Source organism: Narcine bancroftii, chromosome 7 (assembly GCF_036971445.1).
Source record: "Narcine bancroftii isolate sNarBan1 chromosome 7, sNarBan1.hap1, whole genome shotgun sequence".
NCBI classification, from domain to species: Eukaryota; Metazoa; Chordata; class Chondrichthyes; order Torpediniformes; family Narcinidae; genus Narcine; species Narcine bancroftii.
Genome location: NC_091475.1, coordinates 30258305 through 30275031, shown reverse-complemented (window position 1 = coordinate 30275031; position 16727 = coordinate 30258305). Strand labels below are relative to the sequence as shown.

Sequence of the window (16727 nt, the reverse complement as noted above, 5' to 3'; positions counted from 1 at the left end):
TCATTATGGAATTGTTCCCCTCATGAATTTTTTCTTTTGTGCAAGAATTGATTTGGCAGGCAAGCAGTTTCTATGAAGCTGGTTGCAATATGGAATCTCATTCAGAAGTTGGTTATTGGTGAAACTAGAACAGAATCATTATAATAAGGAGAGATTAAAACTTTCAAGGGAGGAGGATAATATTAAATTCAGAGTGGCACTGTTGGATTGTTGGGGGAATAGGGTGCCAGGTTTTGCTTTGCTATAGCTTGTGTTTAACAATGTTCAGTTATTTTTAAAGTTGTATACTGTTATTATGTATTTGGATGCACTGTGCTGATTAAATTATGCAGATTTTAAAATTTATCAAAGAAATAAAGCTCAGAATCTTGGTTAATTAAAGTCAGAATTTGCTTTGCTTCACTTCTGAGCAAAAGATCAAGCTTATGTTGGGTTGAACAAAGTTTCTCAATTGAGCAAGAGTCAATTCGTGGAGAAATTTTTAATTGTACGTTTTCAGTGCCCTCCAGCCCATTAGGAGAGCATTAAACAGTTCAACATTTAATTTGCAAAGAGACTTAAAACTTTCAAAAAAGGTTTTGAAAAAGTGTAAATTGAAGTGGTTTATTTAATCTAAAATCAACTTAGAGAACTTTACATTTTAGTTATCTCAGCGATCTTCACTCATTTTCAAGTGAGTCCTTTTTGGCATGAGAGAGCTTTAAAAACTAAATTAACAGAGTTAACTGCATCTTAATGGTTTGCTGTTGCACCCTGTACTTTCTCATTTTTGTTTCACCCATTTTCAGTCTTCCTGATTTTTTTGTTTGTTTTGTGTTTCTGACTTGCATCCCATCCCCACCATACATGCACCATTGAGCAAACGATGGGAGGCTGGAGGAATTCAGCAAGTCAGGCAGCATCCCTGGAGAGAAATGCACACTCAGATGATTTGGGATGGTACTCTAACCCTCACTTTTTTTGTTATGATTTGAGTTTTGAAGTTTTCTGCACTCACGACTATTCCTTTCTCTCCATGGTTGCAGTCTGCCTGACCTATTGAGTTCCCTCCAGACTTATTGTTTGCTTATGATATTACAGGGTCTGCAGTTCTTATCTTTCTCAAATATACCACTTCTTGCTGTATTCCTTTTCTTTCTCTCCCACCCCAGCTTTCTGGCCTCCCTCCCTCTGCTGCAAATACATTGCAACCACAGATAACAAAAATGCCAGCAAAGAATAGTCATCTTGAGAATTGGGAGAATTTTGGCAATGTGTAATGTGACTGTGGAAATATTAGAAAATTGGAGTGAAAAAAAAGTGATGCAAGGTATATTGGTTTGTGAAGTATTGAGGTTAACAAAAGTAAACATGAGTCACTTGCCTGCAAGGAAATTGCTAGATGAGAAAATTAAAATTAATTTAAATATACCATGTATATCATAGCAGCAAAAACATTAAAACCTATTTTGAAAAGTGAAGCTATTCAGAGTGAGGAAGTTGAATCAGTTAGAATCAATCAAACTTCAAATACACTGATCACGCTTTATATCAATGGTTATATTGATAACCTAAAATTATCCGTTGGCACCCTTGGATTCAAAGATGCCAAATGTATCCCTGGCATCCAAAGAGTAAGAAGAAAAGGGAACAAACACTGCACCAAATGGCTTAACTTTGGCATGAGGTCAATCAATTATTATGAATTTGATGTCAGGCAGATATGAAAATGGATGTAAAGAAAAATTGATTTGACAAAATCAGTTTTGAGGCTACAAGAAGCTGCATAGATAACAGGACCAGTGGATTCATCAAGATTCTGGATTTCTTTATTGTCATCTAATAGGAGAGAATATCATCACTATGAAAGGTGAAGATTAAGTTTCGAAAAAGTTCAGTTTGGAGATGGTGAATTCGCTGGTTGTCCTTTGTAAAATTGTGTCAATTCTGGAACCCCACTATTGCAAAATGGAGGGAGAAGGAAAATGGGGAATTACTGACCCATGAGCCTGGCATTGGTAGTTGGGAACATGTTGGAATTTTATTGAGGGTTGTCATATCAAGGCACTTAAAAATGATAATTGAACAGACTCAACAAGGGTTATCATGTCTGCCTGATCCATTGATCTTTTTGAGTATTGAATAGATTTGGGAAAATAGGGTTGTAGAGCATTTAAGTTTCAGATGCCTTTTGAGAAGGTCCCATACAGAACATTGAACAAAATTAGAATGTGCAGAATTTTAGGTGGTTTATCAATTTTGATTGATGATTGGCTAACAGCAAGGGAAAAGAAGAATAAATGCATTCACCTTGGTATTGTATATTGACCAGCATGGGAACATAAGGATTGTTGCTTTGACCCCAAATGGTGACAATTAAGTAGCAATGAGAATGCAGAAGCATCATTACATGGACTAACTGTATAACTGACCACATGGCAGATAAAGTACAAATTAAAGAAAATGTGGTTCCCTTTTGTTGAGGTTTAAAACTTTTTTTAATGTTGAGAGATTGCAATGTATTCAAAGAGATCTGATGACTTTGTACACATCACCGAACACTTAATTTCAGTTGGAAGGCCAATTGACCAGAAATTTAAATTCCCTTATTAAAGTATTTCTGAAAATCTTTTTTTACAAGAAATGCTTAATCATGTTAGGTAGTTGTTTTATGTGAAATTTATTTAATAGGGTCCTGTGCAGTGCTTCTGGACCATGCACGATTCCCTGGCCTAATGTGTTGTGACCTTGATTTTGCATAATAGTTGAAAGATACAGAATTAAAACACAAAATTACTGGCAATTATTCAAGGATGTCCAGTAGTTGAAATTTTTCATCATTGTGAATCATTAGCTCTTGTTATCCTCATCATGCCATAAATTTCCTCATAATCTGTTGTGAAAATAATAAGGTTGAAAGCTCTAGTTATTCTTGTCAAAATATAATGATGGTTGATAAAATGGGGTGGAAAAGCAAAAGAAATGTGGGTCCTGGAAGTCTGAAACAAAAATAGAAATTGTTGGATGCCAGAGAGCATCTGAAGTGATGTTTCAGTTTGAAGACTGCTGGCAGAATTTTCAACTGAAAAAAGTTAACATGATTTTTCTTTCCACGGTTACTGCCAGATCTGAGTGCTTTAAGTATTTTTGGGAAAAATAGCGCCATTTTTGAAACTGTTAACTCTGATATTGTACTTCAGCAAAACATTTCCATGTTTTCCTTCTTGTTCAGATGCATGAAACTACGTCAAATTGTTTTAATCAATTGTGATCTTAAGCTAAATTCATCAAATAATTTCAAGTTTAAGTAGTCATTTCAGCCCATTGATTCTGCCTCACCATTTAATCATGAGCTGATTCATTTTCCTCCTCAGCCCCACTGCCTAGCTCTCTCCCCATAATCTTTGATGCTAATTGCTGCTAATCAGTTCTTTGTCACTGAAAATGATCAAGTACAGTTTCAGGTTTTGAAAATGTTAAATTTTTTTTTAATCTCTGTTCTTTTTTAATTCAAACTTTCTTTTAACCTGTTTTGATACTTGTTTTACCACTCCAGTTTGCACTTCCTTTTCATTCCTCAATTTGTGAATTTCACTGGAGAATTGATATTGATTAAAGTCGTGCAGTTTTAAAATTTTGTTTCTCTCTGAGAAAAACAATGCCAAACTGTTTCCATGACTTAGTTCCAGAAACATATCTCAGCATTTCAATGCATTAAATCAACAGGGTTAAGATCTATTAAATACAGGCATAGTTTATTGAATGATAAGTAGTTTCTGACTCTTCAAGTATTTTATGAAAAAATGTGAAAGCAGCTATTTTCTGCTTGGTACGTTATCTTTAAAAAAAATGTGAAATGCAAGCTTTTAGCCTGAGCAATTAAATTCAGAAACTGCTAGAAAAGTGCTAGAGGCAGATAGAATTATATTTAAAAGGTGTTTGGACAGGTAGTTAGATAGTAAAGACAGATTTGGGATGAATACAGCTAAATGGTATTAGTATAAATGGGCATCATGGTCAGCATGAACAGGTGGACTGAAAGGCCTGCTCCTTGTTGTATGATACAATTCTCTGAGCTTGGCTTGATTTAAGACGGTAGGTCATCTTAATGCTGGCTTTCTACTTGAAAGCTGGGGATGGAAACACAAGCTTTAATGTGAGTTATTTATGGACCACCAAATAATAGTTGAAAGATTAGGTACAGAATAGATCAAGAATTAAAGATGGATGTAACAGGGATAACATAGTTATTCATGGACTGTAATCTGCATTTCAGCCCATTGATTCTGCCTCACCATTTAATCATGAACTGATTCGTTTTCCTACTCAGTCCCACTGCCCAGCCTTCTCCCCATAATCTTTGATGCCCTGGCTAATCAAGAACTTATCAATCTCTGCCTTAAACACAATGATCTGGCCATCACAACTGCCTGTTGCAACAAATTCCACAGATTTACCACCCTCTGCCTAAATAAATTCCTCTGCATTCCATTTCTGTTTTAAGTGGATGCACTTCAATCCTAGCATTGTGCCCTCTTGCCCCAGACTTTCCCACCATGGGAAATAACTTTTCTACATTTACTCTGTCCGTGCCTTTCAACATTCATAATGTTTCAGATTAAGTCAAATTATCTAGGGGGAAAAAAGTTCAAATTGCAAAAACATCCAGAAAAAGTTATTTCAGATGCAGTGTTCTGGGGGGAAAAATGTAGTGGCAGAGGAGTTGTAAACATAGTTGTATAGCAAAGAAACTGGCCCTTTGGCCCACTGTGTTTATGCCAACCATCAATTTTCACAAACCTGCATTCCATAACCCTCTATGCACTGCTCATTCAGGTACATGTCTTAAATGTAGTTTACAGTTCCTCCCTTTACATACTTTGGCAGCTCATTATGGGGGAAAAAAAAAAATCCCATTTGATCAACTGTTAAATTAATTTTACCTTCAACTTGTGTCCTCAAATTTTAGATTCTCCTCCCATGGGAAACATGGACTATCTACTCTATCTAATGTTATACAATAGAATCCCCATATGTGATGCCACATATACAAATTTTCTGGTTGAATGAGGCACGCTGTTGCAATGTCCAATTAATGCACTTGCATTAAGAATATGCAGTTTAAGACACTTTAATCAGATGATTTCTGTAATTTACAAAATTTAAATTCACCACCCAGAAGATGGCACTGTAATATCATTGAATTAGACGCTATGCAAACTGGGCCACCGTCATAATTAATCTGCGCTCCCCCAAGTTTACAGATAAAGCCTTACTAATATATCTAATACAAATAAAGATATTTCCTTACTGGATAGGGAGACACTTTTGGAGAGTTGCCCCAGCGGCAAGCACATCAGCTATCTCTTCATCCTGGGTGCAGTCATTTTATTCAAACAACTTTATTCAAAGAGCTGCTCCTGGTGGGGAATGATCAGGGCACTCCACTGGCTGAATGTTTGCTCCCATCTTAAGGGGTTGTGTGTTGCTTTGGATAACATTTACTTAAACAATTTTAAACTTATTTATTCTTCGTTATCTTAAATTGTATTTATTTATTTTCTCAGTTTTTTTGCTGGTTGTTTGGGTTTCAGGTTGATTTAATTCTGATAATGGGGATTCTATTATACATCTCCCTCAGTCTCCTTTGCTGCCGACTGATCTTTCCTGACGCCGTCAGCATCCCTGTGAATTTTTTTTTACTGCACTTTCTCTAGCTTAATCACATTCAAACTCTGGTGTGGTAATTAGTACTGTACACAATACTCTCAAGTATGACCTAATCAACATTTTCTATCATTGCAAGATGCCATCCCAACTCTGGTACTCAGTTCCTTAGCTGAAGATGGCAGGCATGTTGTACACTTGCCTCACAATGCTTCAGATTTATTATCAGAGTATATACATGACATCACGTACAGCCCTGAGATTCATTTTTCCTTCAGGCATGGCAGAATTACCACTAATTGGTAGTGCAAAAAACTGTTCAGTGTAAACATGTAAACAAATAAAAGAACTGTAACTGATAACAAATGTAAACTAACTGTGCAATACAGAGAACAAAGAAAATTAATGTAATTCACAAAAGCTCTTAAACGAGTCTGTGACTTTGTCAATGAGGATTCTGATGGTAGTGGGGTAGCAACTGTTTGTGAACCTGGTGGTGCAAGTCTTTTGGCACCTATACCTTTTTACTGATGGCAGGAGAGAGAACAGAGCATGTGCTGGGTGGTGTGGGTCTTTGATGATTGCTGCTGCCCTCTGACGGCAGTGCTCCCTGTAGGTGTACTCCATAGTAGAGAAGGTTTTTCCTGTGATGTCCTGGTCTGTGTCCACTACCTTTTGGAGAGCTTTATACTCGGGGATATTGGTGTTCCCATGGCAGATTGTGATGCAGCTGGTCAGCACACTTTCTACCATACCTCTCTAGAAATTTGCCAGGGTTTCTGGTGTCACCAAACCTCCACAAACTCCTGAGGAAATAGAGGCGCTGATGTACTTTCTTCACGATGTCATTGGTATGTTGGGTCCAGGATAGATCCTTCTAGATAGTGACTGAAGAACCTAAATGTGGTCACCCTCTCCACCTGATTCCTCAATGATCACTAGATTGTATACCTCTGGTTTACCTTCCCTGAAGTCAACAATCAGCTCTTTGGTTTTGTTGACATTGAATGCAAGGTTGTTGTACCATTCAACCAAGTTTTCAATCTCCTTCCTGTATGCTGACTCACCTTCCTTTATATAACCCCCCTACCTTGTTAACGTTGGCAAATTTGTAGATGGTGTTATTGTTGTACCGAGCTACACAGTTGTAGGTGTAAAGTGTGTAGAGCCCTGTGGTGCTCTGGTACTTATGGAGATTGTGGAGAAGTTCTTGCCAATCTTTACTGATTGTGTTTTGGATGCAAGGAAATCCATGATCCAATTACACAGTGGGGTGTTAACTCCCAGGTCTTGGAGTTTGCTGATCAGTTTTGAGGGGAAATTGGTGTTGAATGCAGAGCTGTAGTCGATAAGAGGATCTTGATGTATGCATCTTTGCAGTTCAGATGTTCCAGGGGTTTGTGTAGAGGCCTAGAACACCTACTTGTAATAGCATTTTCAGGAAATGATGTATTTGTACCCTAATGTCTCTTTGTTTAACAATACTCTCAAGGTCACTGTTTTGGTCCCTGCTTTGGTTTAACTCCCCAAAATACACCACTTCACACTTATCACAGTTAAATTTATCTGCCATTTTGTTGTCCATTTTCCCAATTGATGTGCATCTTGTTGTAATTTTACACATCCACTTTCACTGTGCCCTAAGCCACCAATTTTTGTGCAGAATTACAAATAGGCCACCTATATTGTCTTCTACCACAGAGGACCCAGCACCAATCTGAAGCACACCACTGGTTGTAGGCATCCAATCTATAAAAGAACCATTGTCAATTTTGTGTTACTTATTAACCTCTGGATTCCATGTGTTCAAACTTTCCAGACCAGCCTACCATTTGGAATCATTTAAAAAAAACCCAAAAAACTTTGCTTAGATCCACGTGGGCAACATCCCACACTTGTTAAATTTCTCGGTACCTTTCAAAAAAAATTTGTCAAATTCATGAGGATTGTATTTCCCATGCATAAAGCCATGCTATCATTAATCAGTGCTTGCCTTTTCAAGTGCAGTTCAATCCTGTCCCTCAGAATCCATTCCAATAACTTTTCCAGCACTGATATAAAGCTGAGCAAGCAGAAATTAGAGAAATTCAGCAGGTCAGGCAGCATCTATATGTAGAAGTATATCAAGGTGCAACCGGACACTAAACATTGACCTTTTCTACCACTGGTTACTGCATGACCTGCTGAGTTCCTCCAGCTTTCAAGTTTCACTGATGTAAGGCCAACTGACCTGCACTTCCTTGGTTAATTGATGTTGTCCAGCAAAAAGAAAGTTAGGAATCCTCCAGTCTTCTGACACCTCAGCTGTGGTTAACAAAGATAGAAAAACCTTTGCCAGGGCCCCATCAGTCTCCTCTCTAGTTTCCCATAACATCGGAGCATTTTTTTTAGGCCCTTGGAATTTATTTTCCTTTATATAATTTGAAAACTTCCAATTTTTCCTCCTTTGTAATTGATTTTAGAGATAGAGAATTTTCTTTTGAATAGTGAAAAAGTTCAATCCAAATGTTTCCTTTGTTTCTACATGAAGAGGTTTAGTGGGGAGGTTGTGGCTAGCATCAAAAGCAATATCATTTTTAACAAAATAAATACAATATATTCCCTTTTGTTACAAGGTTTTTGCAGACATTTTAACCTCTTGCTACATTCTGAGGTCCCCACCTGCTTTAAAAAGGCATTCATCGACCAGTTGTCCTTGGGTCTGACTTGATGAAGTGCTTTGAAGTGTTGATTATAGAGCAGATAAACTCTTGTGTCAGGAAGTACCTGGACCTACTTCATTTTGCCTCAAGAAGACAGCCATCATAAAGGATTCTCACAACACTGGTTTTAATATCTTTGCTACCTACTTTGAGGGAGAGGGTACAAAAAGCTCCAGAATGGCACCTCTAGTTCCAAGAACAGTTTTTTTGCAACAGTTATCAGGCTCTTGAAACATCATTTTTTTTGTTGCACTAATTATAACTATCTATCCATTAATATTTATCTTTTTCTGTCTTTATTGATTTATTGTAATTTTGAACTATTGTAGATGGTGTATGTTGAACCCCTGTGTGGTTGCAGCAAATGAGAATTTCACTGACAATAAACTATGATCTTGTCTCGTACACAATGGGAAAGTCGTCTGTGGGAGAAATATTTTAATTAAAGAAACAATAAAATGTAAGAAATAACCATCGATCTATGACAATTAGGCAGATATGGCTAAAGCAGTGAAGAGTAAAATATGACAATAATTTGGTGAAAATCACATAGTATATAAAGTCCATTTTTCAATATGTGATTATGTGAAGGCCATTGTCACCAAATTTACAAGTAGGATATAGAAATTGAAAAACTTATAACCATATAACAATTACAGCACAGAAACAGGCCAGTTTGTCCTCTCTAGTCCATGCTGAACACCTTCCACCTAGCCCGCACCCATCCCATAACCTTCCACACCCCCTCTCGTCCATATACCTATCCAACCTTTCCTTAAATATTGAAATCAAACCCGCATCTACCACTTTGGCTGAAAGCTCATTCCACACTCCCTCCACCCGAAGTGAAGAAATTCCCCCTCTTGTTTTCCCCTAAACTTTTCCCTCTTCAATCTCAATTCATGTCCTCTTGTTTGAATCTCCCCCACTCGCAATGGAAAAAGCCTATCCACATTTTCTCTTATCTGTTCCCCTCATAATTTTAAATATCTCTGTCAAATTACCTCGCAATCTTCTACACTTCAGAGAATAAAGTCCTTGACTGTTTAACATTTCCCTGTAACTCAAACCCTGAAGCCCAGGCAACATTCTTGTAAATCTCTGCAATCTTTCCATTTTGTTGATATCCTTCCCATAATTCGATGACCAAAACTGCACACAATATTCCAAATTTGGCTGCACCAATGCCTTATACAACTTCAACATGATGTCCCAACTCCTGTATTCTATACTCTGATTTCAGTTTCTACAGTGGGATCCCATCATCAGGCACCTCTTTTCCCCTTTCCTTTCCATAGGGATTGGTCTTTCCATGGTCCCTTGTCCATTCGTCACTTTCAACTAATTTCCCCATGCCTGGTGCTGTGACCACAAGAAATGCAACACCTCCTCACTCGCCACCACTTGGGCACCAAACAGTCCTTCAAAGTGAAACAACGCTTCACCTGTGAGTCTGTAGGGAGCAAGTTTTATATCAAGTGCTCCCAGTGCAGTGTATTGGGCCACTATATTGGGAAGACTGGATTGGGAGATCATTTTATTGAGCATCTCTCCTCTGTCTGCTACAACAGGAAAGGTGTCCCAGTGGCCAGCCGCTTTCATTCCTGCACTGATATGCATGTCCATGGCCTAATGTACTGCCAGGTTGAGGCGATAGGTAAACTGGAAGAACATTGTATTCTGTGTTGGCAGTCTCTAACAATTTCTGGTAGCCCTATTCCTCCTCTTTTTCCCCTTCCCATCCTCCCTACCTGTCACCTGCACCTTCAATGCTCCTGTTTTCTTTGAGAGTTATCTTTCTCTGCCCATTGTACTTCCCACTATCTCCACTTAGCTCCTTTTTCCCCTCCCAACTGTATTCACTAATCGTCTGCGTTCCTCACCTTCCAACTTTGACCTCTTATCTTATACTTACATAATTTCCACAAACTTAGCATAAGCAAAAAGAACAACATCTGTGTCATTTACCATAAGATACTGGTACACAAATTAAAAACCTATGCTATAAAAGGAAGTTTTAATGGATTGAAAACTGGCTGAATCATAGAAATGAGACTTTGAATTTGTGGATCTTTTTCAGACTGGAAAGATGTAACTGGTGGAGGGATTAACAGTGTGGTGGAAAGAGCAGTTTGCATGGTTGACACATTTTGACATTGATTGCAAAGGGGTTGGAGCATAATTTTTACACAAATGGGAGAATATCAAAAAGGGGCATAATAAGGTAAGGAGCTTGGATTTAAAACTGAGGAATTGTCTTTCTGTGGAGAGTTAATCTCTGAAATGCTGCCCCAGTTGAGACTAGAATGACATGAAGAAAAAGCACAGAAGATCAGTTGAGGCCAGCATTGATCAGCTATGATCATATTAAATGGCATGGCAGCTTGAAGGGAATGATGCCTAGTACTAGTTTCTTTTGACAAAGCTTAATACAATGTTCCATTTCAGATGAATCAACCAATTTCATTTGCACCTTCATGAGAATGTTTTGCTGCTTGTTTCAGTTTTACTATGTACCATCAGTCTTTTTTGTTATTTAATCTTTCAGACCTTGTTTCCTTTCTTCCTTCCACTTCTGAATTGGTATGCATCTTCAAACAAATGTCTTTTGCAATGAAATATTATCAATCTGAAAGGCTGTCTGACTTGAAAATTTTGCGCATCCTTTTTCATTTCCAGGATTTGTTTTGAAAGGCAGCTTGAGTTTGATCCAAGTTTCATGTTCAAGTGATGCTTGATCTAGGATCAATTAAAGCATACTGTGGCTTTAACTCAGCAAGCTATGGTTAACCCAGGAGTGGATCATAGCTTGACAAGTTAATGCATGGGATGGGAAGGTATAATGTTCATGTGGAAGATGAGGCTTTGTGTCCATGTGGTGCGATCTTTGGAAAGTGTTAAGAATTGGAGTCCAAGGTTTGTAACAGCACTGATTTATCACAGCTTTCAAATGAATACAGGTATTCATGACTGTTTGGCAATGTCCGACTGCATATACTTCTGTCGTCCATGGTTCCATAAGGTTATACTAGAGTTCAGAAATCCCGATTGCAGAATGGGATGTAACAGGATGTACACATCAACTTCCTGCACATGATACTTGTATCTCATTTTTTGCATACAAAGACATGTATGTAGGTACTGGACTGTAATTTCTATCTATCATGACTCCCAAAGACAGCAAAGCCAGTGCAAGTGATAGCAGCAGCAAGAGGGAAAAGAGTATAAATTTAGAAGTGAAACACAAGGTTTTTTTTAAAGTGGAGAAACAGTGAATGCTTGTGATTTAGGCATGTCGCACTCAACGATCGTGTTGATTCTCAAAACAAAAACAAAGAAAAAATTTGCCAAGCTATTAAGGGATCAGATCCACTGAAATCTGCAAGGCCTAACAAAAATGTGAGAGGGACCTTTATCAGATATGGATAAATTGCTAATGACGTGGATTGAGGACCAGACGCAAAAAACGAGTCCCTCTCAGCAAAGGCAAGAAGCTTGTTCCAAAAACTCAAAGATAAAGCAGGACTAGACTATGATATCAAGTTTAGTGCTCGCTCTGGGTGGTTCAGGCATTTCAAACAACATTTATCGCGGCATAATGTGAAAGTGAGTGGTGAGTCTGCGAGTGCTGATGTGAAGGCAGCAGAAGAATTTGTTGAAAACTTCAATAAACTAATTGTAGAGGGAGGTTATTCTAGCAAATTTTAATATGGACAAAACCTTCTTACTCTGGAAGAAAATGCATGAAAGAACCTTTCATCTAAAAGGAGGCCAAATCAATGCCAGGCATTAAGGCTTTTAAAGATGGTGTTTTCAGGAGGCAAGGTTGCTGGCTACAAGTTAAAACCATTTTTTTTTTTGACATATTAGAAACCCCAGGGCTTTCAAGAATATCAACAAACACATCTTAACCAGTTTACAGGAGCAATAAAAAGTCTTGAATGACACAAATGCTGTTTCAAGATGCCCTTCTCGATTGCTATGCCAGTGAAATGGAGAAGTACTGCTTGGAAGAAGGCCTACCTTTCAAGATTTTGCAAATTGTAGATCGTGCTCCAGTGCATCCCCTTTTTATTGGTGACTTCCTCCCCAGCATCAAAGTGGTGTTCCTCCCACTAAACACCACCTCTTTAATCCAGCCAATGGACCAAGGGGTTATTGCAGCATTCAAGGCCTAGTGCCTGAGGAGGACCTTTGCTCAGGCAATTGCTGCAACTGATGACATTGACAAGACACTGATGCAATTCAGGAAGGAATACAACTTTTTCTACTGCATTAAGAACCTTGCTTGGGTCTGGGATGATGTGATCAAAGAATGCATGAATGGCATATGGAAAAAAAAATGTGGTATGTGCATGACTTTAAGGGACCAATTCTGTTGTTGCCCTTCATTTTGCATTATAATTTAAAAATAGTAGGAGGAGGATGTTAGATTAGTATGGCCAGCTATTGAAGTTTCATGTAATTTTTTTTGGAAATTAATATGCTTTATTGGTACATTAGGCAGTTACCTTCAATACAGAATTAATTTCTGCAGTCATTGAGCTATACAGCACAGAAACAAACCCTTGGGCCCATTATGTCAATGTTGGCCAAGTTGCCCACTTGAGCTATTTCCATTTGCCAGTACTTGGCCAATATCCTATGAACCTCTTATTCATGCACCTTTCCAAATGCCTTGCAAATATTTTAATTGTCCATCTGTACCATAGCCTCTTTGCATATATGTACCACACTCTGTAGGAAAAGTTGCCTCTTAGGTTTTTTCAAATATTTGGGAGTGGTTGTGTGGTGACTACTATGTTTAGTGTTCAGACGAACCGGCTCCAATTGTAACGCGCGCGTGTTCGGAACAGCCTATTCTAAGATGACGCCGGGCATCTTCCCCTTCCCCTCAAGGAAAGGGTCCGCACATGTGAAGCCTGAATAGCTGCCAGTCAGCGACACAACTTCCGGTTCCCAGCAGTTCCCAACTTCCAGTTCTCAATGAACAAACAATAAAACAGTGAGTTTTGGAACAAACCTGTTGACTGCCAGTCTTGTTATTTGCTCCATCGTGAGAACACTACAAATTCCCCTTTATGAAACTATGCTGACATTACTTGATCAGAGTACAATTTTCCAAATGTTCTGCCATTAGTTCAACCACACTTTATTCCAAAATGGACATTTGATTAACTGAACTACAGTGACCAGTTTTTGCTTTCTTCTTTTTGAATAAACGTATCGTCCAATATCTTCCAGAATTCAAAGATTTTTTAGTACATTTATTGCAATGTAACCACAAGCTGTTTGGGCACTTATGGGATATTCTGATGCATACCATGATGTCCAGGGAACTTGTTGCCTGCAGCACTGTTAATTTACCTAATGCAAATGATTTTGTGTTGGCGATAGTATTTAATTAATTGCATATCATAAAATCAATAAGATTTAATTAGCATAAATGGTTCTCTTTGTTGGCTGAACACTTTTTATTCTTATTATTTGTTTTAAGACTTGTACCATGTTTTCTTTTTGGAAAATTCTAAATTGTATGACTTCTTTTTCAGGCTGTGCAATGGTCTCTGCAATTCAATTGGAGCTCGAGGTGGTGCTTTTATATACAGATATAAATTGTTTTCTAAGTTTCATTGAGGAGGCAATTTATTTTTCTGTTTCAACAACCACATAGCCAGACAAAATTGCAAAAATCTGTCCTGTGCCGACTATGACAGCCACGACTCGTGGCTCTCCTGTAGGAGGGAATGACAGCCAGGGCCAGGCTCCTGATGGCCAGTCCCAGCCTCCTCTTCCACAGAATCAGGTAAGCATTTGAGATACAACTTTAAATTTTGTTGAATTTCTTGCTTATTGTGATATACTAATGCAAAATTAAACTGGTGAGTTGTCAAAAGTTGGATGTGCTAGATTTCAGTTGTGTATTACTGGATAAAATTCTATGCAAATGCTTTGCTATGTGACACCAAAAGATTTGTGATGCTTATTTGGCAAGCTTTGATTGGGTTATCAGTTAACTTAATGTTAATTACTTATAACTACAGTGAAACCTGATTTTACGAGCCCCAATTTTACGCGAATTCGGATATAATGTGATGTCAATGGACCTACTGATCAGCCTGCGCCATCTGCCGGGCACCTGAAATACACCGTCTGGTCCTAGGCCCCTGACACCTGGAGACGCTCACATCAGTTGTCACTGGTCGAAGCTAAGAGCCGGCTGGTCCACAGCAGACAGCGCAGGTGGAAGTTGCAGCGCGGCCAGGCTGCATGCTGGCAGCAGTGTGCTCTCTTCCAGCATAGCCAGCTCCCTCAGTCTGTACAGCTGCTGGAGGAAACTGATGCCTTGGTAACATAGCCAGAGTGCGGCCAGGTTGTGAAGGTAGGACAGGGATTTGGCTGAAATGGAGGTGAGGCAGGTTGTACAAGTATACGTAAGTAACACCAATTTAGCGTGACCCCGCTTTTTCCGCGATGACATTTTTTGGACCTGTACAATCACGTTATAACAGGGTTTCACTGTATCACGAGTGATGTATTAGTTTGACAACTGAGATGGCTATCTGGAACCTTTTAAATTGCCAGCTGTGTGCATTTGAAATGTCTATACTTCATGGTGACTGGTGGAATTGAAGCCATATTGAGGTTGACATCATGCTTTTGTGATGTTTATTGTGCCAAATTTGTTAAGAACTGGCCAGAGACATATTTTTAAATTGAATTTAAAAGCTAATTTGTAGTCATTCAAAATTAAACTACAAAAGGAGGAAGTGAGTCTGTTGAATTGGGTTAATCCCACTTACCATTGTAGGTTGCTCTCCATCCAGTTACTTTTTAAAAATGATGAAGGTTTGTGTCTATGGTCCTTAAGGGAAGCTGCTTTATGGGTTAAATGTTTTATCTCCACCTCTTTCTAAGTCTTCCACCAATAAATCAGTCTCTTCATTATTGATCACACAATTGGCAGAAATATTTCCTTCCTATCCACACTGAATTTATGTTGTCAAGGAAATCTTCCTGTAGACTCAATTGTTTGAAAGGAAGCAACTTTAAACTTGTCTATCTCTCTTTATAACCATCATTTTCCAGCTTCACAAACATGAATATTTTCTCCGCAGTTATTTTAGTATGATCCTTTAATATAATGACTGGAACTCTACACGTTCTCTAGTTGCAGCCAAATTAATGTTGTTCTGTTGCAGCATGGGCTCCCTAGGTTCTAACATAAGGTGAGGATGATGCCAATTGGGCCAGGCAGCATAAATGGGCAACAACAGATGATATTTTAGATTGATCTTTCATCAAATTAAGAAAAACAGAAAATTAATGTTTTAAGTTTTAGAGAGGATTGGAGGGAAGAACTTTGTTCTCATAATTTCAATAGGAACACAGTTGATCTGTTCCTTGAATGCCCCCTATTCAAATTTCTGCTTCCTCTTTATTTCTGTCTTAATTAGTTAGGTAAAATTGGTTTTCTCCAGTTTCTAACTTTTACCTTTGGATTGTCTATCTTCAGTCACAGTTTTGATTTTGTTTTTCGAAATCCAACTGAATAATAATTACTGCTTCATCCCACTGTCAAGCTTTCCATGTTGTCCTTATCTCTTGTCAGGTTTCTAATTTAAAAAAAGGAATGCATTTCAAGAATTCTGCATCTTTTGTTCTAAACATTTGACCAAAAGGAGGGTGGATAGTGATCATCGTCAACCTCAACTTTAGTAAGGCCTTTGACGAGCTCTCCTATGAAAGGCTGGTCCTGAAGGCTTGAATACATACGATCTATGTAAGATAACAAATTGGATACAAAATTGACTTGGTGGTAGGAGGCAGAAGGTGGCAGCAGATAATTGCTTTACAGATTGGAGATATGTAACCAATGGTGTGCTACAGGGATAGTTGCTGGACTTTTTTTTGTTTATCTTGTATATCAGTTATTTGGCAGGGAATGTTGATGGCATGATTAGCAAGTTTGGAGCTAACACCAAAATTGGTGGTAAAGGGTACAGTGAAGAAAGTTATAACAGGATCTAGATCAGTGGTTTTCAACCTTTTTCTTTCCATTCACATACCACTTTAAATAATCCCTATGCCATCGGTGCTCTTTGATTAGTAAGAGATTACTCAAGGTATTATGTGAATGGGAAGGTTGAGAATCACTGCTCTAGACTGTTACTGAATTATTGTTACTGAAATATTTTGCTTGAGAAAAATTGTCATTGTCTCATTTCCTTTAGAGTTATGAATCTGTGCACATAATGAGTCATTTGGGTACGATTAAAACAGTGGTTTTCATATTTTTTCTTTCCACCCACTTACCACCTTACGCAATCCCTTACTAATTATAGAGCACCTATGGAATAAGGAATATTTAAAGTGGTA

General features: G+C 38.2%; 1 protein-coding gene across 11 annotated transcripts in view; it reads left to right on the top strand.

Moving 5' to 3' along the window:
- usp9 (ubiquitin specific peptidase 9) overlaps positions 1-16727 on the top strand; it is a 263780-nt gene that overhangs the window by 19588 nt on the left and 227465 nt on the right. For all 11 annotated transcript variants that reach the window (XM_069889325.1, XM_069889327.1, XM_069889332.1 and 8 more), the window contains one exon: positions 13901-14154. In XM_069889325.1, coding sequence (XP_069745426.1) covers positions 14059-14154 — 96 coding nt within the window. In that variant the 5' untranslated portion in view covers positions 13901-14058. The remainder of the gene's footprint in view (positions 1-13900; positions 14155-16727) is intronic.